Source organism: Manis javanica, chromosome 7 (genome assembly GCF_040802235.1).
Source record: "Manis javanica isolate MJ-LG chromosome 7, MJ_LKY, whole genome shotgun sequence".
In the NCBI taxonomy this organism is placed as follows: domain Eukaryota; kingdom Metazoa; phylum Chordata; class Mammalia; order Pholidota; family Manidae; genus Manis; species Manis javanica.
The window spans coordinates 69007140-69033823 of NC_133162.1; the positions used below are offsets into that span (position 1 = coordinate 69007140).

Below are 26684 nucleotides of genomic sequence, written 5' to 3' on the forward strand. Positions count from 1 at the left end.
TAGAATATCATGTCATATTGTTAGCTGATGAAAGTCTGAAGGTAGGTAACAAGATGAGGTTGAAGTCAAAAGGCTTTTCTAAATGTGTTAATTGGACCCCAATAACTCTAAAGAAGATGATGAAAGAAATTCTCTTCTCGTCACTTCCAATAAGCCCAAATATTCCCATAAATAGGTAACAGAACTATTAATTGAGCCTTTCACATGTGGCTGATATGGCTCACATAACAACTTTAAATTTTAGGTTTTCTTTTTACTTTCAACTCATAGGAGTTAAGAAGTATGAGGCTGGCTTAGGAGCCCTTAGTAAACTTGGACATGTAAGACATGGTTCAGCTCTAAAAAAAGGAACTGGAATAGAAGAAGAGATGTTCCAGGAGGCAGAAGCTGGATCAAATAGTCATCACAACTGGAAAATACAGGAAGAAAAAGGAGAACTGGTGGTACCAGTAAAAAGCAGATATGGTAGCAGCCTGCCCTGATTGAAGGCTATCACCATCTGACATTGATTTTAGATCACAAAGAGAGCCTTTTAAGGACAGGTAACAGATGTTTTGATATGCTGCTATGATTCTTTTCAGTAGTGAAGGTTTTAGTCTTCTAGTTGCTAAAATACAGTTTTGATGAGAGTTGGTTTTTTTAAAGCACAGGCACTGACCTGAGAGAGCCAGCATCCTGATGACAGACAGGTGAGTGTGAAGCTCTGAAGGCTAGCCCTTTGCCCCTACTTGGGTGCAAAGCCAGGCCAGTTCCTGAGCTCCCACAGAGAGCTCTTCTGCTGAGGTCTTCTCTGAGACCACATCACATCCCATCTACCTCTGCTTCATCCTGCTTCCTTCCCTTTGTTTCCACAAGTGTTGATCCAAAGACCTACCCGTTAATAAAAAACCACACATGCTATCTCCATTTCAGTGTCTGCTTCCCTGAGAACCTAATGGACAACATTACAAATGTCATCTACCAATTGACTCCGGATGTCTAGTATTCCATAATTTACATCTTTTTTTCCAATGAATTGGGCCAGAGAAACTTAAACTCAATGAACTCTCAAATTTTAACACTGACACTGTGAGGCTTATAGGGTTCCCGTATGCAATGCCTGTGTTTTATATTTCCCAGAGCAACTATTCTCATGAGAGAGTCAATGACATTGTAATCAGATGCTTCTCATTTCCTTTGTTCCCACTTGCTGGCAAAAATGTGTGTTCCTGGGACAGGGAATAGATGATAGAGAAGGAGGCAGTTTCAGGAAGGGAAGCCCATTTATCCTGGAATGTTAGTGCGTCAGGACTCGACTGAGAGGCAAGTAAAGGAAAGCAAATTATAAAAGGATTTAGGACATACAGTCAGACATTTTTATGAGGAAACCTCCTTTTAGAAGTTTACATTTCCCAGACACTGAAATATGGAATTACTGAAAAAAATAAGTATTTTACTATTTAATTCTTAGGAGAGTATCTTATCTCCCATTTGCTTCATTGATGAATCCCTGATAGGATTTAGTGGCCATACTATGTTTCTTAAAACATTGATATGATAGATTTATTTTTAACAATAGGCTACAGATTAGCCTTTTATCTCCAGTACTCTTAATAATCCAACTGGATTATAATAACTAAGAGTACTGGGGAGAAAAGTCCCCCCACCCCTCCAGTAATTGAAAAGATAAAAGAAATATTTAAACAAAAAGAGCTACATCACACTGGTGTTGTACATTCAAAAGAGTTAATGATGCTCAGAGCCTCCAAATCCTTTGGCAACCACTGTGACTTGCTTGTGAGATATGCAATAAATACAATCTTTTCTTTTATCATTGTGCTAATGTTCTAAGTCCTCTGCAACATCTGCCTGAGCCACTAAGCTCGCTAAATGATGAGGAAGAAGCATATAAACACTTTATGTGTGTCCTTACATTCAATTTCCACAGCATCCATGGGAGAGAATTTTTACAAACGCTATTTACAGATGAGGAAACAGAGACTCAGAGAGGTTTTGGAAATCCATACAAAACCAATGAGTGGCAGAGCTGGGATTCAAAGCTGCCAGAAGAAGCTCCCTGCAAGAGCTGGTGCACACATTCCATCAGAGGCTCTACCCTTGACAGGGATCTTGGGGAAGAGAGCCAAGTTCAAGGGGGATGATTCTGCAGTCTTTGTTTATTTGTTATGGGTCCTGAAACTTCTGCTGGTGGCTGATAGCTAATTGCTATGAAGTTCCTAGGAGAGAGCAGGTAATAAGGCAGTAATGCATCACATCCTTCTGGCAGAGCCTCTGAATGCCTCAGCAACGGTCCTGCAGCACAAGCAGGCCAGAGAAGCTACAGGACCACAGGCAGGTGGTTTGGCAGTTCTGGGAAACCTGAGTGGTGGCTGAAAATGCAGAGCACCCGGCCAGATTGGCAGGGTTCAAAGCCAGCTCTACCACTTCCTGGCTGTGTGACTGGGAAAATTACTTACTTTCTCTATGCCTGTTTTCTCATCTCTTAAATGAGTATAGGATCAGGGCCTCATCACATAGAATTATTGTGAAGAATGAGTGAGTAGATACAGGTAAAACACTAAAAATGATTCTTGGCACATAGTAGGTGCTCTTAAATAGTCAATTATTTTTATTATTTACAAAGTAAGAACAAAAATCTTTGCATTTAGGGCTGATGGTAACAGTAAATGAGCTGTTCCTAAACTGTAAAAGAGAAAATATACACGGGTTGTGGTATCTATTCAAGCCATGCAATCAAGCCTACACATATTTGAATCACACAAACATAAATGTAACTTTGCAAATATGTTATATGGGCTTCTAGGCCTGAGCTTCCAATTTTTCCTCTGGTCACTTTTTCAGAGCATTTCTACTTCTTTGCAGCTGAGCACTCAGGTTAGGGATCTTTTGTATCCATGGGGCCAGGACAACTCATTATGCTTCTGTTTGCCTTTATGGTGCTGTTGGGTGTGAATCCCTGGGTGAGGATAGGTAATACTAGCTGCTCTCCAGATTGGAAGCATTTCTTTGTGGGGTTGAAAATGAGATAAGGATTCTCTTTGTTATCTGAGTTTATCTAGCTTTAGCAAATGACACGTACAGATGCTGGAAATGAATTAACTCCCCAAAATGTGAATGGATTCACTTTGTGTGACCATTATACATTTGTTTATTTAAATCTGTAGGAAACAAGCTAAACAAATCCAAGAGCAGCTGAAAGAGCCACAAAATGCTAAACACTACAGTCTCAAAGCATCCAGCGCAATGGCAAAGCCAGAGAACTTGGTGAAGAATCATGTCCAGCTGCAAAATGTAAGTTACATGTCATACATGTCTTTCCACAGCCCACTTGCATGCTCCCAGTCCAGAGGGGAGGGTAAGCCTGCTATCAGACTTGAATTTTTTTTTCAGTACTTTGTAAATTTTTTTCCTTAAATCATCTTGCAGTTCTGTATGTGCACATGTACATGTGTATGGATGAGAAAGAGAAAAACTAAATCTCAGCTCTTGATTACAATCTGTAGTGTAAATCTCTGGAAGCAAAAAGATCTTCAACTGTTTGTTCAGTTATCACTTCCTGAATCCTTACTTTGTGGCAGAAATTGTGATAGGCACCAAGGATACAATGTTCCCTACCATATGGGAAGCTGGGTATTGTAAGAAATACAAACACCAAACCAGGGGAGGTGTGTGGGCTGAGATGGTTGATACTGCAACAGAGATTGGAGAAGAGCCCAAAGGGAGGTGGGTGGGGGCAGATGTGGAACCTGACTCACAAAAAAGGCAGACACCTGGATTTTAAAGAATATGAAAATTTATCAGATAGTCAAAGAACAAAGGACAAGAGACTGGAACAAACAGAAAGAATAAAGCCTGAGAATGCATGCAATGTTCAGGCAACTCCAAGGTAAGGAATGTGAAAAGTCAAAGGTGAAAAAGGTGAGAGGTGAGGGCTGGGGTCCTAGAGTCTGTGTTTACACAGATAGCAGGACTTGAAGTTAAATGCAAACTTTCTGAATCCTACATTCTTTCTAAAGCAGTTTTAATCACTTCTGAGATAGATTACAAAACACTAAATTAAAGAAACTTGAGTATTGCCTAAGGCATTCTGAAATATGCCTCCCAGAGTAGCAATTCTTTACTCCCAAAAAAGATTGCACTTCCAGATTCTAAGGCACGAAAGGAAGCAACAAAGGCCATGGTGTAAACCTAGTATTTGAGTATAATAGGCAATCACCCAGGACATGTTCACACTCCTCCAAATGTATAAATCGCTGGTAATTTATACACCATTTGTGATTCTAAGAAATCATTACCCAGAAAGTCACCATTATGTTGTACATAACAGATGTACTTCGATGTTCAACTCAGAATTCATAAATCAGAACTGCTTCTGAGTGAAGTTTTGTTCCATTTGTAATCATGGTATGTGTAGGATTGTTCTTTTCTGAAACAGAGAGAATGCTTTTGCTAATGATTTCTAAGGTATTACACTTCCACCCTAAAACAAACCCAGTAATGGAGGGCTTCAGTCCCTTAGAAACTGGACCTGTAAAAGATAAACAAAGCCAGCCACTAGTTACAGTACCAAGAACAGATTTTCATCAGAATTGTGTTACAGCAGAGGGTCCAGTGTGAACTAAACTCAACTTTAATTTGTACAGATGTGACTGGATGTTTTAGAGTGAATAGGGAGGGTACACCTTGGGGCTTTGCAGAGTTGGTCAAGGGGAATATTACAAAAAGTTGGTCAGAGTAAAAGCCATAGGGCAGCTGTGTCTGTTAGCTGGCAATTTTTGAATTTAGTATTTTCTACTTCCTCAGAGACAGGGAAAAGGCCCTATCCTTCCTAATGATTTCATTTCAGAGAAATGGCTCCCAGCTCCTTGAAAATGACACTTCTGGGTTGTAGGAGATACATATACATCACAACGTGAGAGAGGAAGGTTTACAGTTGTAAGACCTTTTTAGTAACTGCTCTAAAAAAGGGAGGTCAGGGGCTTATCCTTAGGCTTGCTAGAACAAACAGTAAATGCTTCAGGAGGCCTTGAGTTTTTCTATTTGTTCGTTTGTTTTTTTCACTTAGGTACTTTAAGGGGAGCTGGGTTATCCTAGGAGAGCAGCCTTGAGCTATTAAGAACTGTGTTAGAATTTACTCAAGTCATTTAGTGTGGGAGTGAGTGGATGAGCTCCTTTGTGCTGAGCATCTGTGGTCTTTATAGACCAAAGTTGAGGCCTAGTGAAAAAAGAGGGCTCAGATAAGCCTGTCTCAAGAGAACAGACTCTTAGTCAATCCCCAGGCATTTTACAGGTTTGCAGCCAGAACACACACATGCAGTTTTGTATCCTCCTTTTTTGACAAATGTATGACCAATAACATTTCCTGTCTGCTTTATGATCTCCACAGACTCATTTGGGAGGTAGCAATATGATCCACAAAGTGGCTACTTCAGTCTTTTCATCTGTCCCCTCTGAGTGGGCATTCATTCATATTCTTTCCTATTTTTACTTTTAAAGCAATATTAGCTGAAGCTCTCACTCATGTACTTTCCCACCCCTCGAATAACAGGAAAGAAAGTACAAATTGTAGGGGTTCCTACAGTCAGAACTCTTCATCCACCTTCCCACTTCTCCAGCATTTTCTGTGTTTGCTCAAGGTAAGGAAAGGTTGGGCTTCACGGAGCCATTCCCAGGAGGGCCCAAGATAGGATGTGGAAAAGTGTTTTCTTAATGTAAGATAAATTGTAGCCAAAATAAGCAGGCAACAAGAGACAACAAAGGGCCAGGCAGTTTATTTGAACGCAATTCCCAGGCGAGGTTCACCAGTCTACGTAAATGGAGGCTGGGGAAGTCGCACCCTGTCAGGGAGGTGGGGGCTTATAAAGGGTTAGGAGGGGGAGGAGTGGGCAAGGTATCCTAGGAGGCATGGAGAGGTATGATTGGCTAAAGATGACATAATAGATAACTAGAAACTTTTTTTCCTTCCAAGAGGGAGGAGGCTGATATCTGGGTCTTAGTTGGCACATCAGAAGGATGGAATTCAGGAAGAGCTGTCCCCTTTCCATATAAGGCATGGACCTTGGGGTTTGGTCTGTTCTCCTTTTATGGTATCTCTCTGTTCTGTTTGCATGTCCTTGTTTTTCCTTCCTCCAGCCTAACATTCCAGCCTTTTGGTGATAATGGGTGGCAACTCGATCTGGCTACTTTCGGCTGACAAGGGGCATCGTGGGGTTTTGAGGCTGGTATTAGGCAGAAGGAGGGGGTTCAGTGGGAAGAGGTGCGTAACGGTGAAGTAACATCTGGTTGGTGGCGACCTGGGTCATCTGGATTAGCCGCTGTTGGAGGAACCTGAGGACACAAGGGGCAACTAAGAGTAAACCACAAACTGTTATTAAGGGGCCCAGTAGGGTCATTATCCAGGCCATTATGGGGGACTGGAATTCTGGATCGAGTTTACATCTCAATGACTAGTATTAGGGTTTAGTATAGATAAGACTGCATTATTGAAACAATACTTTCTCTAAAATCACCCTCATTTTTATTAGAAGTAGCCAAATTAAGAAAATAATTAACAGTTGGCTTGATTATTTGCATAAGTGCAGCAAGAAGAGTAATTGATTACATAGGCTCTTTTAAATGTGCTTTGCTGGAACTTTTTGTAAGGAATTTCAGATTGAACTTTTAAAGGCTTCTCGAGGCCAGACAGCTAAGCCAGACTTGCCATTAGGTTGTGCCTGCAGTACCTGTACATTTGGGTGAATTCCTCTCTTCTTGAGGTTCCCAAGACATTCCTGAGGTTCCTGCACCTGCCAGGAAATAACCTTCCTTACTCACCTGGTAAGGCTGCTGGGAACCCTGTAAGCAAGGTACCATGCCAATTCTTCTAAGGGGCTTTGTTGGCTTTATAAAGTCAATCTTAGTTCTTTAAAGCTGTCTGTTCATATCTGAGTTTACACACGTGTCTCTCAGGTATGATGTTCCAGTCAAAGCCTTGGTAATATAACCAGTGTTTTTAATTGGTCTTCTTACAAGGAAAGCAGATTTTTGTTGAACTTGTACAAATAAACATACTGCCATGAAATATAAAAATAGTCACTGAGAGTTTTTAAATTCTGGAGGGATTAGGTAGAGAGAAAGATAAAGTTTCAATTCTGCTTATAAAGGCAGTCATTTACTTAACTGTTGTCAGCTTAAGAGAAAAAGCTTAAAACTCTTTATCAACATTTGAAACAAAAAGCCACAAAATCATCTTCCTTAGTTTACTTAATCCTATGTAACTAATACCTGTTCTGCTGAAATCTAGTTTTTTACTAGTTTAGGAGTAATAAAATAGTGAGTATAGATGACAAAAGAATTACAAATGACAATGGTTAAAGATCTGATGAGAGCTTACTATAAGACAGTTGTCATAAGGAAATTTGGATATTTCTGTAACACAAAACATTCAGTAACAATGTTTAACATCATTCCCTTTGACAGTGCTTTCCAGGTGATTAGGCAGGTAATTATATATCATATAAATAAGCCAAATTAGCCGAATACTTTCTCCAATGAGAAAAAAAATTCCTCTGACATGTTCCAGGGGCCCTCTGGAAAATATCAGAGTTAACTAGAGGTAAAAGCACCTTTTTGAATTTGATTTTTTTTTTTGGTACTTGCTTAAATAGGATTATAGGTTGCCATGAAGCAATACTTATCCATTTAACCAGAATGACAAAAAAATACCTCAAAGGCAAGTAAAGTTAGAAAAGTTTAGCTTTAAGTCCTTTTAATATTAAAATCTCATTATCTCAAATACTCAGACAACTCATTGAGACTTTAAGCATGAGAAACTGCTTTGATAAAACAATTAGAAAACCTTTTGCAATCTTTCAACATTAAGAGAAGACTAACAGTTTAAGAAAACTTTGTCTTTTTGACTGAAAACAAAATTCTAATTTTGCTGTGTACTTGATATGGAGACTCATTTGCCTTAATTTTATATAGCATGACCATATCAATTCTTCCACAAACTTTCTACAACTTCCTTTTACATTTAGAGTTCTCCCTCTTTAAATAAACAGCTGTACTTTAGAACAAAGTTACTTTCTTTTATCAAAAGACACATTCTTTAGCATGCAAAAATGTTTTCCTTATTACTTTAACTACTTTTAATTGGAACTTAAAACCATTAGGTACCTTAATATTCAGTGAACACTGAGAAGTAGGCTATTATAAAGTGTTACACTAGAATTCTTTGAAAATTTTATGAACACATTTTATAATTTCTGGAATCGTGTGCTTTACAGCACAATCTCATTAAGCACAAAATATGTTTAAATTTAGCAAAGCTTTAAGGTTTGAGGTTACCACAAAGATTCTCAGGCTGTTTGTAGGTATACACACTGTAACACGCAATTATTAATATGTTCACTTGCTACACTTACTTTACTGATTCTTAACAACTATGCTAGATTACTTACAAAACTTCTACTGAACATTAGACAAAGTCAAGCCTCTAAGCATTTTATTCTTGAAAGATTTAACAGATAACATCAAGTTAAATGACTTTAGGTCAACTTAGGCAGCTGATAACCATAAGGACATGTCTGTTTCAGTTCAACTTAAATTAGCATTAATGCTTAATATTTTTTATTAGATTTTCTGGAAGTTTTAGAATGCCCAATTTTCACAAGTGCTTGTTTTTAAATCAATTTTTATAAATACCATCCAGAGGTAGGAAAATATTTTTCATTTATACACTTAGACACACAAACATACAAATTGAGACATAATGACTACAGTTAACAATACTTTTCATATAAAAACATATACACAGACAGACAAACTGATATAAAGATTTGAGTTACTAATATTTAATTGCTTTCTTTCTCTTTAGCTTCTTGTCTGTGGCTTTCAGAACTGGAGGGTGGGAGGAGTGTGTTCTGGTGAGAGAAGAGGGTGATGAAGGCAGAAGGAGAGGGGAAGGGGCTGGTGCAGCTACCAGAAGAGGAGAGCAGGACAATGGCATGGTTGAGAATATAGGACTTTAAAATGGCAGCAACACGGGGAGGACAAAGAACTTAAAGATGGTGGCAGAGAGAGGTGGGGGTAGCGAGCTGAGAGAGGTGGGAGACTAAGCTCTTCTGTCAGATCTGAAAAGGAAGAAGGACTGGGCAGAGTAAGAGGCTCACAATTTTTAACTGGAGATCGGGCTAGGAGAACTTGGGTTATTGAACACTTAACGTAAAGGTTTGGGCAGTAGTGCAATGTCCACAAAGCCTGCACATATGAGATTTCACTCCACTCTCCACTCTGGTGGCAATAATTAGTCAAGTTGATGAGGAGGCCAAAATTGAAAGTTTCCTCAGGGGGCCAGTGAAATTGATTGCCCCAAGGGATACTGAGGCCCAGCCTCAGAGCAAAGAAAGACTAGTTTCCTTTTGCAAGTTTCCCAGGACAAATACAGAGTAGTCAAATTAGAAATGAGACACTGCAACGGGGTCTGAGCCTCCGCTTTTGAGGGCTGGTTCCCCATGTCTGCGCCACTCCCCAACTAATCCTGCTGAGAGGCGCGCCCAGCATCCCAAGCACACCAAGTCAGGGGAGACACCCTGGGAGCCTGGGTGAGGGACGTCTCCCACACCGCAGGGCCAGGGGCAGGTATCCCAGATACCTGCAAAGGATGGGCTGGATGTCCCAACCTGGACGTAGCTATGATTTCAGATGGACCAGGTGAAATGGAGTTAGGAAGGGAAACAGACCTGGGGAAACTGAGGGACTCACCAGAAAAGAGTCCATGCATTGGAGAGCAGGCTGAGGTCCTGGGTAGGCGAAGGAGGGGGCAGGGCCACTGATGGCTGGTCGGGGCCCCATACTCACGCTCCTTCCCGGGTTTCGGCACCAAATGTAAGATAAATTGTAGCTGAAATAAGCAGGCGACAAGAGGCAACAAAGGGCCAGGCAGTTTATTTGAGTGCAATTCCCAGACGAGGTTCACCAGTCTACGTAAATGGAGGCTGAGGAAGTCGCACCCGGTCAGGGAGGTGGGGGCTTATAAGGGGTTAGGAGGGGGAGGAGTGGGCAAGCTATCCTAGGAGGCATGGAGAGGTATGATTGGCTAAAGGTGACATAATAGATAACTAGAAACTTTTTTTCCGTCCAAGAGGGAGGAGGCTGACATCCGGGTCTTAGTTGGCACATCAGAAGGTTGGAATTCAGGAAGAGCTGTCCCCTTTCCATATAACGCATGGACCTTGGGGTTTGGTCTGTTCTCCTTTTATGGTATCTCTCTGTTCTGTTTGCATGTCCTTGTTTTTCCTTGCTCCAGCCTAACACTTAATACTCATCCCACTTTGGATAAAGAGAGCCTATCTAGGACATTTTGTCTCTGAACTGTGGTGTGGTCAGCTAGGATATCACATTTCAGGGGATCATCAGTCTAAAGAGCTGCATAGACACCAGGAGTTCAGGCAGAGAATGGATATGAGAGGAAGGTATTTAAGGATGCTGAAAAAGGAGGCAAAGTGCATTGAAGAGACAACTGCATGCAGCCAGAGCATTCTATGCATTGTCAGCTTGGGCTGAGGAACCACCTCAGCATGTCCGTTAAACCAGAGTAGACTGGGGTGGACAAGTGGCATTCTCAAAGGCACAGATTTGTTTCAGTGCTAGAAAGCAATTTGGGTCCCTATCAGCTTAGATATATGTTCGTCAACATTTCATTGGCTAATAAGAGAAAAAATTATTTATTTACATTTGTTAAAGAATAACAATTCAACTGAGTAAATTTGAAGAGCTACTTAGCTTGATTAATTCATGATTGGAGGAACATCCCATCCAGCAAGCAGAAAGAAGTGCAGAGTGGAAGGTTTTCATAGGCAAGAGTGTAGGGAAAGGAATTTATTAGTAAAAGAAAAGAAAGGATTATTTCAGGTCATTTTAGGGGTGGGGAAGGGACCAGCAGGGTTATTATCATGCAGATTACCTGACTGTGCTGATCAGGAAATTGCAGATTGACTGAGAAGGTCACATGCCTGGAATAGCTTGAAATTGGAATTAAGTCTCAAATTTGCTGTCATGCGGTAGCAAATTATTCCATTTGGGACTTGTTCCTTTTTTAAAAAATATATTTCACTATTCAAGAACATAATATATTATCTGCCCATGTATTTCTAGTCAGATTTCTACTTTGGTAAACTATATGGTGATATTCTTGCTAATAATTTTATTAAAAGAACCAAGTAACAATTTGACTGCAATTTGTCATGCCCTATGGTATGAGAGAAAATAGTAGTGGAGAATACATACCAATAGTCCATTAAAAAGGAACTGAACATTCTAAGAACATTTGCTTTGCTTTAAATGCTGTACTTAAGATACATAAGGATAGTGTCTGGGCATCTGTGTGGTTGGAGGCCAAGCAGCACTCGCAGCCTTAGAGAAAGCAGTAATCTGATGGGTGGCTCAGAATTTCTGCATGCATGTAAAAATGCAAGCGTATTGAAGATAATTTGGGACCATATTTTTCCTTTGTAGGTCTATCTATTTTTTCTTCTGGCAAAAGCTATAGGAAATACCACTGATAATAGCTGATGTTATCAGTGATAATAATAATGATTGTAATAATAATTATAATTAATAATGATAATAACAATGAAAAATATCAATGATAATTGTAAAAAAATGGCAAATGAAATAGTGATATTAGCAATAGCAAATAACATCTGTGCATGCACATAGAAACATGCTAAATAATATAAATACATTGTCTCATTTGGTCCTACTAACAACTGTTTAATTTATACCCACGGGGTGTGTGCAGAGGAAGAAATGGGGCTCAAAGCTTAAGAAAGTTTTAACCTCCCTCAGACAGCTAGTGAGTAGCTGAGGGCCAAATCCATCTTTATGACTTAGTGGTTCTCAACAGGGAGTAGTGTTGCCCCAGGGAACTCTTAGGGAGGAAAATTTTTTACTCTGCTGTTCAAGGTTCTTCTGGGTTGTCTAAGAATTAAATTGACATGAGAAGATTAACGGGAGAAAATCAATTTACTATCATTCACACAGGAACTGCACAAACCTGAGAGGTTCAAAGCCAGAGTGGTAAAATGAGGTATATATGTCATCCTGAGCTAAAGAATAGGGTAGGGGCCAGAGGCTTCAAAGTGGGGAGGGCAATTCACAGGGAAATAAAGAGATGTCTGATAGTAGGTGTTTGCCCTGCTATACAGATGGGTTACTCAGATTAGATTTATCTGTGGTAATAACCTTTATTTGGCAAAGACCCCAATTTAGATATTTCTATGTCTTTAGGGGAGGGGTAAAAGTATCTCTTAAGAGCGTAGGGTCTCACTGAACCTCCTGCCCAAAATCGTCCAACAAGCCAAAGCGGCATACTTGGGGACGGGCTGCCCTTGGCCCCTAAAGAACATTTGGCAAAGTCTGGAAACACTTTAGGTGCTGCAACTTGAGAGGAAGGTGCTACAGACACCTCTGAGTAGAGGGAAGAAGTACTGATAATGCTGCGATGCAGAGGATAGTCCCCCACAACAGAAAGTGCTCCTTCCCAACGCCAAGAATGGTGTGGAAGTTCAGAGCCCAAGCTAAAGTTGTAGAATGTGTCCGCTAAGAAATCCTGAACACCTAGCAGAGCAGTTCTATCACCAACCTTCCCACTGCAGGCACTTATTTCTATTACATGGAGGGTGACAGGTTACCCAGGTATGTACAATGTAAACCTCGGGAGGGAAGATTTTCTGTTCGCTTACCATATCAGGCAAATCTGTCTTTAATTTATCTCAAAGCCCAGGTTAACTACTTGAAATTCCTTGCAAATTGCACTGTTCAACAAATGAATTGTCTGCGTCTAGCATTCTCTTAAGTTCATTAAACATTCATGGAGAAAGGTTTCACTTTACAGTCGTTTAACATGATGTGAAACACTGAGTCCAGAGAAGCAACAGGAACTCTGAAAACACTTAACTCAGAGGCTGCAGAACTAGCCCTGGCCATGCTTAGAAGCATCTAGCTCCTTACCAACATTTACAAATGAAGGATTTGTGTTTCAAAGGCCTGACCTGACCTCGTTTGCTGTGTCCCTCGTGAGAGAGAGAGCTGGGTTAGATTTATAACCACGAGACCAGGCAAGAGAGTGAAACTTCTCAGTCTGGTTCCAGGATCAAAAAGAGAGAGAATCCATTCTTCTCTCTTAAAATCGAGAGAAAATGTATGTAAGGGAGAAGTAAAGGAACAAAATTAGATGCCCTCCCAGTGTTTTTAAAAAAACCGTCTTAGGAAAGATAGGTTAATGGGAGTAATGGTCAATGAGAAATAATTGGAAGGTAATATTTGCATTAATCTCTCTAACAGAGAAGAATAAGAATTTAATGCCTAACACAGCCTTGATAATTGGTAGAGAGAAGCATTCATTTATTCCCTAATGCTGATTGAATGGTTTTCTTTGTTGGGCACTACATGAAGAGCTTAAAAAAATACAAACACAAGAGATGGGTCCTGCCTTCAGGGAGCGCACAGGCTAGTTGTAGAAACAAATGCATAAGCATATACATATTTTTTATAATAGATACCTTAAGTCACAGTGCTATCAGAGAATGGGAAAGGACATCTAAAATTGGCTGGGGGGATCAGCAAAGGCTGCCCAAAGTAGGTGATGTTTGAACTAAGTCTTAAGAGTTAAAGGTCATTAGATAGTTTGAAGGGGGTTGGTCAGAAGAGGTTATTTCTTTGTAGGGTGAATCAGTTAATTTTGAATAATTCTAGTCTAAAACCAGGTCTCTTGTTTTAAATATCTAATTGTAACTCACTGGTTCACTAGATGTTCACATATTCATCTATTTGTTCAAATATATATTACGTATTTAGTATGTATCAGACACTATGTTAAGGACCAAGGATAAGATGACAATGAACCTACTTTAAGGTGCTTACTTAGCACTGTAGGTGGTAGATTTAATCAGACACTCCCACATCAACTGTGCCAAGGCTAACAGCCAAGAGTGCAAGTGCTCTTAGAACTTATAGAAGGAAGGTCTGGAGATTAACCTGACAAAGGGAATAGCAAAGAGTTCTCTGAGAAGAGAGAATAAATGACATGTGCCCAGTCCCCTTAGCTAAAGGGGTTGTCTGGTTAAGGTGTGACGGTGGGTGGTAGGGGGTGGGGAGGTGTGCTATTGCACCTAGTGTCTGGAAAGGGTGTCTAGCTATATTATTTTATTTCAGTGGAAATGTATTAAAGTGACTATAATTGTTGCAGTTGTTCCTGCTCTGGTGTATGTAAGAAAATTCTCAAAATAGCAGCAATGGTCAAGTTGTTTTTAATTACTTGCATTAGCGATCCAGATGATATCATGCTCTAAAACATGTCATAAATACTCATTTCCACCATCCTCTGAGCTCGTAGGCCACATTTGCAACAAAGAACTTTTTGACGCAGACATAGATGTGCTGGGAGCAATGTAGAGAGAGAGACATTTAAAATGGTTTAAAAATGTCCTCCCTCCTGCCTTTATGGTCTCTGGCTCCAGACTGGGTGATCATCAGCTCTGCCTGGCTTTCCAACACAGACACTGCTTCCATTTAACCTTCTGACTCCTGCTACATGCATGCTGGCGGACCTGGAAAGGTCTTTGCTCTATTTCCAAGGGGCACCTGCTTCATTTGATGGGTCTGTTGATTTCAGTGAACTACCAATAATGTCTCAGGAGCAAAGCAGGTGATAGTGTGAACAACAGTGGACACCCTTAGTACCCAGGATCACCTACAAAAAAAGGCATGCTTTCAGGGAAGCCAATTGGGATGAGTGCTTCCCCATGAAGTAACACTATAGACCAGGGCCACTGTGGGTGTTTAAAAGGTAATCGTGTCTGCTCATGTTGGAAGGACCGGTGAATGGACTGTGGCATCTCCTTCTTCACTATTAAAATGAGATTTTGCACATCATACCAAATGAGGTTTTAACAAAACATGTACACACACACTAAGGCAAGATCTGTTTGAGTGCAAGGAAAGAACATGGAATCAACTGTCACACTTTGTAACACTGTACAGTAATAGGGAAGGCCAGACAGGCAGCCTGCCTGAGCACTTAAACTTCACTGGAGATAATATCTTATGATAAAATTGTGCCCATCTTAACTCCTCCTAGGAACAGAACTGCGTAAGTTTTAGAAAGAACCATAATAAATGCTTTCAGAGTAGAGCAGAAAATGTACTAAGGCTATAATCCTTGTCAGTTAAACTACCTTTAAGGAGGGTCAGTGCAGACCATTCTGTTGAGTGGATTATGTATGCTGTGCACCTCCTCAGGGAACTAAAGGGAGGCCGAATTCTGCCTTTTAGTCACTAGATTCATTTTTTTGTTGCATATCTTTTGCTTTTTAAATAATATATTTTTTATTTATTTATTTTTAAAGCATACCTTATTTTTTAGGACAGTTTTAAGTTTACAGGGAAGTTGCAAAGATAGGATGGAAATCCCATATATAATATGCTATACTCAGGTTCCCCTGTTATTAACTTTGCACATTAATATAGTATATTTGTTACAATTAATGAAACCCTTCTGATGTCTTGTTATTAACTCAAATCCATAGGTAGATAAACAACATATAGTTGATTTTTTTCATCCATCCTAATATTTTCTGTCTTTTAATTGGTGTATTTAGACCATTCATATTTAAAGTTCCATATTTATAACTGCTTTCTTCACACATGTTTTGTTTCTTCCATTCTCTTCTATTTCTTCCTTCTCTGGTTTTAATTATCTCCTATGATTCCATTTTCTCTCTTCTTCTAGCATATCAATTATACTTGTTTTTATTGTGGTTGCTAAGTAGTTTGAGGTACACGTTTACAACTAATAAGGTCCACTTTTAAGTAACACTTCATAGTTCATGGTTAGTTTAGGTATTCTAAAACAAAGTATTCTCAGTTCCTCTCTCTTGTCCTTTATAAAATTGCTGTCAGTTAAATAGGGACTCTGTGGCATATTGCTACACTGATGGACAGTGACTGCAATGGGCGATGGGGGGGGGACTTGATAATAAGGGTGAATGTAATAACTACATTGTTTTTCTTGTGAAACTTTCATAAGAGTGTATATCAATTATATCTTAATAAAAATAAATAAATAAATAAAATTACTGTCAGTCATTCAATGTGTGTATGTAATAGATCCACAATATGTTAGGCTTTAAACAAACATTATTTTTCTATTTGATTTATTAATAAAAGTAAAAATGAAGTATTACCTTCACTTATTACTTCTCTGACATTTTTCTTTTTTTATGGGGATCTGAGTTTCTGCCCTATATTGTTTTGTTTCTCCCTGAAGAACTTCTCTGAAAATTTATTACAAGACAGGTCTGCTAGTGGTGAACCTCCTCAGTTTTTATTTGTCTGATAATTTCTCTTGTGGTATATCCCTAGTTTGATACTTGTTTGTTTTCTTTTAACACTTTAAATATTTCACTTCTTAATCTTCTTGTTTGTATGACTTCTGATTAGAAGTCCACTGTATTTCTTAGTCTTTTTCTCCTATAGGCCAGGTTTTGCTTTCTCTGGGTATTTTTTTTTTTCCAGCATTTCATATTTGTGTTTTTTCTTTCTTTCTTTTCTGTTCCTTTTTAAAAAATACAATTTGAGTATGATAACTATGGTGTAGATTTGTTGGTATTTGTCCTTCATGGCATTTTGGTGTTCTTTGAGTTTCTGGTATCTGTGGTTTGATATTTGTCAACAATTTTGGAAAGTTCTTGGCCATTATTATGACAGACATTTCCCCTGCTCCATTCTCTTTCTTCTTCAGGTATTCCAGTTATACATATGTCATACCATTTGAATTTTCCCCAGTTCTTTAAGATTATTTTCTGTTGTTTTCTTTTTTTTTCTGTTTTTCTTTTCCTTTTTGCTTTTATTTATGTATTCAGTTTTTGCTTTGTGTTTCATTTCAGATAGTTTCTATTGATTCATACTCAAACTCATTGATTCTTTCCTTGCTTTTGTCCAGTCCAATGATGAGCATATCAAATGTGTTCATTATTTTGTTAATGTTTTGATTTCTAACACTTTGAATATGTCTTAGAGTTTCCATCTCTTGACATACAGTTCCCATCTACTCTTGCATGCTGTCCACCTTTCTCTTTTGAGCCCTAAGCATATTTATCATGCTTATTTTAAATTCCCTGTCTGGTTATTCCAACATTTCTATAGTACCTGAGTCAAGTTCTTGTGCTTACTTTGTCTCTTCAGACTTCATCTTTTTTCTTGTTTTCCAAGAATGTTTTTGTTTTCCTTATAATGTTTTGTTAAAAGGTGAACAAAATAAATTAATAGAAAGTGAGGTAAATGCACCTTTACTGTAAGGTTTTGTGCCAATCTGGCTAGTATTTGGATTTTGTTTAATGCTTGCTGTAGCTGTATCTGCCAAGGGCTTTACAGTCTTTTAGTGTTGTTTTGTTGTCTCTGTTCATATCTTGAGTTTCCCTGGGACTCCTCCTTAAACAGAGTCTGTCTTAACAACTGTTCATCTGTAATCTACTGGTGTTTTATGGAGCCCTGTTGATGGTGTTAAAGAATGGTGGAGGGAAACTCATCTACACACTTATGATCATATTTCACACTTTTAGCAGGCCTGTATTCCTGGGCTGTGACCATCACAAGTGTTTCTTCACTTTTTCCCCCTTTATGTGAGACAGGAAGGCTACAGGGGGATGGAGTCAGGGAAATGCTCTTTCCTCAGTTGACAAAAGGCTTCGGTAAAGTCCCTTTACACTGAAAGGAGGCAGTTGTAATGAAGAACACCACGCATGCATTTCAAAATGGTTACTTTTCCCTTTCCTTTGTCAGAGACATGAAGTGATGTGTGTGTGTGTGTGTGTGTGTGTGCTTGCTTGTTTGGTTCGTTCAGAACTTGGTGTGGTTTCTGGAGCTAAGACCCCATGAAAATGTGGGAATCCTCCCTAAAACTGTAGCCCTCCATATGATTTTTATTCTCATTCTAGTCCACATACACATTCCAACAACTTATTAAAATTATCACCTAAGTGTTCCTACCATTTATGGTTCTGGTAGATTGTACTGTAGATGATCTGATCTTGACTGCTATTCTCTGTATTCACTTGTCTCTCCAGATTCCAGAGTGGTCATCTACCCTGAAATCTCAGTTATCTGATAGGTATAGAATAATCTTTGTCAGTTTGTTTATTATATTCTTATTGTAAGGACAGAAATGATGATTTCCATATCTTTTACTTGTCAGAACTGCAAACTGGAAGCTATTTGAACCTACATGGAATATTAGTATGAAGAATTAGCAAATTATTACTTTTATTTTTTGTTTTTTGTTTTTTATGTGTTCCTGTGTCTCAACTGATGCTGGATAGAAATGCCAGCAATTTAAATCTGAATCTCAGGTTAAATGCAACCACTGAAATGAAAAGGATTCTCATAAAGGCTGTGAGAGAAAGGAAAAAAATCCAAATAAATAAATTTTGGCAACAATGGTGTTAATGGACCAAAATATTATAATTGAAAGCATCTGTATGTTATCATAACAATCCAAGCATTTGAAAGAAAATATTAGAATACAATAGCTATTATAAACACTATAAATAAGAAGAACAAGTAAGAAGTTGATCTATTCAAAACTTTCATCCAGATTTTGAACAAAACCTAGTTCTAATGATTAAATGTCTAATTCAAAGCGGAGACTCTGCCCTAATGGCCCAAGGGCTGAATTAGGCTTTCTGACACACATTGTTTTAAAAAAATGAATAGGTTGCTGACTTTTAATGATTCAATGAGTTCTCTAGAAATTCTGGAGGCTCCAGAAACACTCGGCTGACATCTCCCCAATATCCCTTTGCAGGAGCAGAGCAGAGGCTTCCCACAGTTTGTCACAGATGTCACCAGATCATTTCACTTGTTTCTCTGAGCCTTCCAGGCAAACACACAGGCATGTGTTTGTCTTCTAAACCAATCTATTAAAAATTAGAACTAAAAAAAACCCTAATAGGTCTGTTAAAGAAACTGGACATCAGATAAAATGTCTGGATGTTAGTTACAGTTCAGTAACATGTTTATTCATTTCTTTCCATGGATGGTTTGTAATAAACAACTTTAACAAGTCAAGAAAGAAGCACACATGAAAGTATTTCCATTGTTTTCTGGGTCTTTGTAGTTTTGGATTGTTGAAAACAACCATGTTTTCCAAATTATTTCCATATCCTCTTTTCAATCCCTGTCAATTTACTCCATTTTGCAAGAAGTCTGACCAGCTTCTGTAAATCTTGTGTAAACACAGATTCTGATTCAAGATATGGTCATTATTGCCATAATGTGGGTTTTTTGGAAATAATTAAAAAGAAAATGTTTAGTTAGAGTTTTTGAACTTACAGTTGTATGACATTTTCCCCAGTCTCCATAGCCCTTGCCCACTTATATTCTTTTCCCCAAGGATAAGACATATTGATGGTTTACTTTACTTTTTTTTTTCTGCACCTTGCATGGTTGCATGGGAAGCACATACTTATGCAAAAAAACCACCCACAGAAGTATATACTTATGTATACATATGCAATATTTATATGTGTGCATATATATGCACAAAGCTAAACATATATGTATATACACACATGCATACACTTAAAATATATCTGTATCTGTTTGGTACATTTCCCTTATTTATACAAATGGATTCATATTATACATGCTTTTCTGTACTTTGATTTTATTCTTTCAGTGGCTCTATAGAATTCATTTGTGGACATTTCTATTGTTTCCAGTTGTTTGTCTTTTGTGTTGGTTTTCTGTTTTGTAATTAAATATTATACCACTGCCATACTGTGGTGATTACATCATTTTGAATTTTTATAATTATATTAATAATCAAATTCCTTAAAGTAGTATTCTGGATCAAAGTATGCATTGTGGAACATATTGCCAATTTGTACCTCAAGAAATGAACACCAGCTCTACTTTTCTTTAATCTTTGCCTTTACTAGATATTCTTGAAATTTAATTTTCTCTATTCTGATTTTCATCCATTTACAATAAATGCCTTCTTATATACCTTCCCATGTATGTACTGCATATATGTCTTTATTTTTCTGAGAAATTCTTGTTCATGCATTAGATAAGAATAGCCAGATTTCAGAATCTCTCTAGATTGATTATCATTCTAAAAATGTCATTTCTCAAGATAGACTTCATCTGAAGTTTCTAGAAGAGGAACCTGCTATTCCTTGCTGCCTGTTCAAGTGCCAAATATCCAGGGAGTGTTAAACTTGAGAATTTGCTGCCTGTTTGAGATGCTATGTGATATTTCCTTTGGCGCAGTTTTTGTTAAAGTGTCATCTCTATAGGTTTTCTCCAGGCTCCCATGCCTTATGAGATATTGTAGTCAAAGCTGAAGCCAAGGGTTAATAACTATAAAGAGTGAAATGCTCACAGATGTCTCATTAGAAATGGTAATTACCTGGTAACAGGCTGAAAGAGGGAAACCTGGAGAGTGGTGAGTAGATACTCTGATCAATGTCCTCCATAATAATTCTGAGGATGTTATGAGGTTCATTCAATAAGCATTTATTGGATCCCTCTTATCAGCAGTCCAGCTACTAATTGTTTTCTTTTCTGAATAATATACATTGAATGAAACATACCTGTGTTTTTGGCAGTCACGCACAGTTTGCTATGGGTGTAGATTGACATGAGAAGACAAACTCGGGATTCCTTATCTAATCACACAGAGTTTTGGGGAGGCAGGGAAGAGTGTACTCTGTGTGTGAGAAGTGGGATGCAAATGGTGTCTCTATCATTCTCTTCATCAGGTGCTCACTGAAAAAGTTACTGGACTTTTCAATACATAGCTACAGTGTTACAGACCTTCCTCTCATAACTTACAAGGCTCAACTCTGTGTATGTGATTTCCCACAGTATTCAAAGGTGGAAAGGCATCCGATGACTGCATTGGAGAAAATGATGGAGTCAAGTTTTGCTGGCCACCAGTCATTCCCAGAGGTTCCTTCTGCTGACAGAGGAAGCCAATCTGTCAAACACCACAGGTACAGGTAGCTAGTCATGGGGGGAATGGGCACACTCATATTGTGTACAGTGCTGAACAACACATGCCAAGGAATGGCAACATTATTCAGGAGAGAGGATTGTTCTTACTTCTGTAGTTCTCTGTGGAGTGGATGCTTCAGCAGCTCACAGCAGGTAAACCCAAAGATACCAGCAGCCAGCAATACCCCTAGAAGAATCGTAAAGGAACTATTAACAGCATGCATCAAAGCTGCAGGCACAGACCAGTGAATGAAACAATTGCATTCTGAATAACTATGATTTTCCTAGCCTGCATTATAACTGGCTGCAAATTAAATGACTGATTCTTCTCTAGGCAGCTGACATGACACACTCCAGGACTTCCAACATGCTTCTCACACAAAGAAAACATCCGGGGTAGGGGAAGAAGCCTCGCAAATCTTCTCCTTTGATTTAGAAGATCTTCTGTTGTTATCAGTGGGGTGACACTTCCTTACAAGCTGATTGTAGAAGTTGGTTTTTTGGGAGAGAAACCAAAATAAAATTATCTTATAAATTTCATGATATTTTGAGGCTGAAGAAATTCTGCATCTCCTAGTCACATGCTGTGTTTTATACATAAGGAATCTGGAACTCCAAAGACTAAAAGTCTTTGCTTTAAACCAGTTGCCGAAGTTTGGGAGTAATGTTAGAAGAGACATTATATTTATGAGCACCCAAATGTATGTCCTCCATCTTTACAGAAGTTGTCCAATAATTTAAGCTTTTTTTTCTAAATAAGAAGTACAGTATTTAACTTTTTAATTATGAAAGATAATTTTTAAAAAAGAAAAGGTAAAAAATAACAGGTGTCCCAGCAATGAAAGATAAATGTGTTGACCTTTGATTGTCACATATCTAGGCAATGATTTGAAAACCACCACAACAGAAACATGCATACAAGGGAACTGTCTTATCCCTTGCCTCTCAGTGAGTCTCAAAAAAGGATATTCTTGATGCTGGCCACATTTCCTATAAGGTTTTTCAGTCACTCTTGATTGTAATCCTCAATACTGGTGCTTTTTATTGTTATTCTGTATGAGTAGAGACTGAGATACCAAGGGTTTGCTAACTTTTTTCAAAAAATGTTTTAAACATGTTCTCTTCAGGATTGAAATATGCTTGCCTACTGGATAATTGCTTGAGTTATTAACTGCAAGTTTTGGTTTATATCAGTTGAAGCATTTATAGATAGTTGCCTGTGAAAAGAGCATTTCGGTTCACTGGACCTAATGGACGTTTTTTAATTAGAGAAATAAGTCCGGAATTACCAGCCTTTTAGAAGATGAATATGTTCTCCAAAACAGTATTTTCCCCTGATGATTGTAACACATGTTTAAGTGGCATTTCATCCAGTCAAGTAAAATAATAAATGTGTACAATATTGTTCTAGCACTATATTATGCTATAAATGTTTTAAAGTTGAGATAAAAAATAATTGCAGCTTTTAATGTATTTTAGCTGCACACAACACCCTAGCCCTGTTCCTTGTCTGTTGATATGCCCCCTCCTAAACTGGCTTCTCCTATGGTTTGAGGAATGACTCACAAATAAAGTAAGGACGTTTTTGAGAGAACTTCCTTTTTGTTTAGTTCAATGACATTGCAGTGTTTGCTGGCATGCGTCACACCCTGATAGACAGGCAAAGGTTGATTTATAAAGTGCTTTTAGAACTTTGTAAATTATAGTTTAATATATCATAGCTTTTGTTTTGTAAAACATGCAGTAGACCTCAGCGTTTTCATGATTGATACCCTGGTCACTGATTAATACATTGTGCAAACTGCTCCTTAACTTCCTGAATGCCACTGGGTGAGACGGCTTGAATACCTGATTGATCAATAGGTATAGACTTGTTTTATAAGATGGGTTAGTAGTTCATTCTGGTAGACTCTGGTGTTGTGACAGTTCAGCTAGCTATGAATAATTTATTTCTTTTTGTGCACTGCAAATACAACTAATTTGCATAAGTCCCCTATGAAACAAAGCTATTAATTCAAAGCCATTATTTCTCATGTTTAGCCCCAAAAAAAGTTTTCCTTTTTGAAGAAGAAATCTGTTGTGTCATGTCATCCTTACTGCATTATATTTTGGCTATATAACTTCTTTATAGACAATACATAGTAAGTTTTTTACAGTGAAACAAGTCGAGGGTTTCCAGTGACTAGTAAGTCTCAGAGTTGTCAATCGTAGCAGAGAAATCAGGGAATTCACTGTGTTGTACCACTACTATGTGCCAGACTCAGTGCTAGATATTTCGCATCCTTTATTTCTTTTAATCCAGTAGCCATCCTGTGAAAATCCTTCAGTGTGATGCAGGAACCTCTCCTTTGCACCCCTCGCACCCATATCAAGTCTTTACCTTGCCCTGCACACTAGGAGGGCAGCAGGCTTCCTTGTCATCTGGCTGCTGTTGGTTCAGTATGTGGCATAGGCGGAAGATGGAGAGGCGGGAGGAGCCTGAAGTCCTGGCATGTCTGCCCCCTCCTTTCCTGTCTGGTTGCCTCTTCCTGGGGCCACAGTACCTGCCAGATGATCCTCTTCTCACAACACCTTTCTTTCTCCATTCTGGGAAGCACCCCTTCCCCACATTCCTTCAGTCACAAGAATTGTAACAGCTTCCCATTGTTGCTGGCCTGATGTGCAGTAGCTTGTGTTGCTTTTTTTCTTCTCAAACACTCGAACACATCTTTGTAAATAGTAAAACCTCCCCAAATGACCCAATATCGAGTGCCATTTCTTTCCCTCCAGGACTCTGACTAGTGCAAGCACCTCCCCACCCAGTGCCACACTGAGATGCACACCCAGATGCAGTTAACTCTAACACTAAGCTTGCGTACCCCAGGGACTCCATAATTGCCATTGGATGGTATATAGAAAAACTGGAAGGGAGGGGAAAAATGAGCTATTACAGAACTCCTTTAACTTGTTGGCTTAGCAACCTAACTAGAGGTCCCTTTTTGGGCACTTTCAGACTCAGCATACCAGAAATATCTATGATAAAGAATGAAGGTATAATAATGTTGTCAGGTATGGCCTGCTGTTTGCACAAATTCAGGAAGCTTGAGGAATATGGAGTCACCCAGACCAGCAAACTGGCCACTAGCCCTCAAATGTCAGGTTCTCAAACTCTGACCTAATAGTATTTGAGAATTTTTGTTTTGCATTTATTAATTGGAAGTAGCAGTGATAATGCTGGGTAAAGTTATAGAACTCCAGATAATATTGGTGATATGGGTAAAATTCTTTTGGGGAACTTGATAGTTTTTGAAATTTTGAAAATGCTTTTCATCTTTCTCTGTATGGTTTTATTGGTATTTTCAGAGTTAATGAGAATGCAGCACAAAATTCTAAATTTGCTAAATTCTAAACCTGAACACTGCAGAATCAGTTTGACCACATACACTGACATCTCCGCAAAGAATATCCACAAAGAAACAGTTTTCCTCACCAATCTGCATGGCTGTAGGGTAAATTCAATGGTGTGGGGGGGAATGGGAATGGATTTGGAGTAGGTAATTAGCCAAATTAGCAATTGTTTTTGGTACAGGTCCGTTCTTTGTTGTTTTACATGAACTCTGTAGGATCTCACCTAAGGCATATACCCACTTAGACCTTTTTGCTTTTGATGGCATCTGTAAACATATGATTATTTGCGTACTTGTATGTATGACAAGTGAAATATGTAACCACATGTTTGTTAAAAGCAAACTCGAAAGAAAATTTAGTTTCTCAGGACTGATGAAAGTTTGGGATAACAAGCTGGAATTTAACACATATGTTAAGGAGAGAATGCCAGCTAAATAAGGTTTGTTTATTCTACCACTAACACAAGTGAAATTTTTCCCATAAATCCCTTCAGGGCTTCCTGTGTTTAGTTCCTGTCAATGTCTAATAACAAAGCCAGTTTTATTTTTATTAGAGAAACAGCACTATGACTTGCATACTGAAGGAAGTTGGGAATCAGGAATTTTAAAGTTCCTTATACTCCTCTTTTTTGTGTCTAGAAAGGGGCAGTTTAGTCCATTGCTCCAAAGTGGGAAGCCAGAAACACAGGAACTTCTCCTGGTCTCAGTCTCTGCAAGGGTAAAATGAATTCGGCCACCTCTGATGCCCTCATATATATAATGCAGTCATGAATGGAGCCTGCCCAGAACATTGAGCATCGGGGGTGCCAATGTAGTGCTAGAAGTCTAAATGGCCACCTGTGAGGGCATTGCTATGATCAATTTGTTGGTTTCCTTTTGCTCTGGCAGGAGTCTCTCCTCTTGCTGTAGCCCGGGGCAGAAGAGTGGTATGCCCCACAGGAATGCCTTCAGAAGGACACCCCCTTCACCTCGAAGTAGGATGGGCGGAATCGTGGGACCAGCATATCAGCAACTTGAGGAATCAAGGATCCCAGACCAGGAGAAGATACCTTGCCAAGGGTAGGTCTTAAAAACAATGGAATTAGGGAGGGTGTTATTAAAGCTGTAAATTGAAATTGAGTTACTATGTTTCTAGGGTTTTATTCATTGATTTCATCATTAATTGGCTATTTATGCTTACTTTCCTTTGTTCCATAAAAGGTAAACTAACGTAAAAGAATAGGTACAATGGAAATAGATTTGTATGGGCAAGAAATAGAGCACTAGGAAGAAAGTAAGTGTGTAGATGCCTAGGCACTATGTTACTATATAGTTGCTATAAAAACTGGGAATTTGTCTTTGATTTTAAAATATAGAGATGTCTTAGGAGGTCTGAAGTGTTCCTTCTTCCTTAGTTATGAAAATTTCCTTAATTCTCAGTATTGTGCAGAATACCCTAAAGAGTAATAGGTCTCAGTCAATGCTGAAAGCACACTGTCGAAGTGCAACTTGCTGAACTCAGATCATTGGGTTCATTTATGGTGCAAGTACCAAAGGTGGGCTTTGGGCACCATGGCTGCTGCTAATCCTTGCAATGCAAAAGGTGTCCTTTCCCTGAGTGAACACAGACCCTCAGAGGGCTCCTGGCATGGTGAGTGGAGGGTAGGATGAATTTTAGCCACCATTTACCTAATTGGCATAAAAGCTCAAACATCACAGCCCTTACTTAAACTGACTGGAGTTCAAATCTCATCTTTGCCACTCACTATTGGTATGCATTTGAGAAAGCTTTCTCATCTGAGCTTAAGTTTTCTCATCTATAAGTTGAACAAAATAATACCAGCCCTCCTGAGAGTTATTGAGCAAGTTTTTAAAAAATTATGTGTGTAAAGAGTTTGTGCCTGATACTTCGTAAGCAGAGAAGTATAAGTAGCATTTATTGTCATAGGAACTCTTATAGAATTATTAATGTCAAGAGCAATGCAATCAGATTTTCTCCAGAACTTTCAGGAACCCATTCCCTCACTCAAGTCAGGTTCTTGTTGCACCTAGGTTTTGTACGTCTGGATAAGGCAGGCCAAGTTTCAATGCTGCTTTGGCCTGGATGATTTTTCTAGACTGTCTGTATCAAGCTGAAGGCAAGGGCCATAGCAGGTCTATCACAGAAATAGGGGCTTGCCCTTAGCCTAAAATTATAATTCATCATGTTCCATAATTGATTTTCTTCCTGAGTCACTAATTATTGAATCACTAGTTGTTGGTAGTGAATCTTAAATTGCT

General features: G+C 38.7%; 1 protein-coding gene across 6 annotated transcripts in view; it reads left to right on the top strand.

Moving 5' to 3' along the window:
- NRG3 (neuregulin 3) overlaps positions 1-26684 on the top strand; it is a 1059087-nt gene that overhangs the window by 1023901 nt on the left and 8502 nt on the right. For 3 of the 6 annotated variants that reach the window (XM_073241095.1, XM_073241097.1, XM_037003102.2), the window contains exons 6-8: positions 3165-3291; positions 20911-21044; positions 25314-25484. In XM_073241095.1, coding sequence (XP_073097196.1) covers positions 3165-3291; positions 20911-21044; positions 25314-25484 — 432 coding nt within the window. The remainder of the gene's footprint in view (positions 1-3164; positions 3292-20910; positions 21045-25313; positions 25485-26684) is intronic. The other 3 variants (XM_073241096.1, XM_073241098.1, XM_037003105.2) reach the window with 1 other exon arrangement.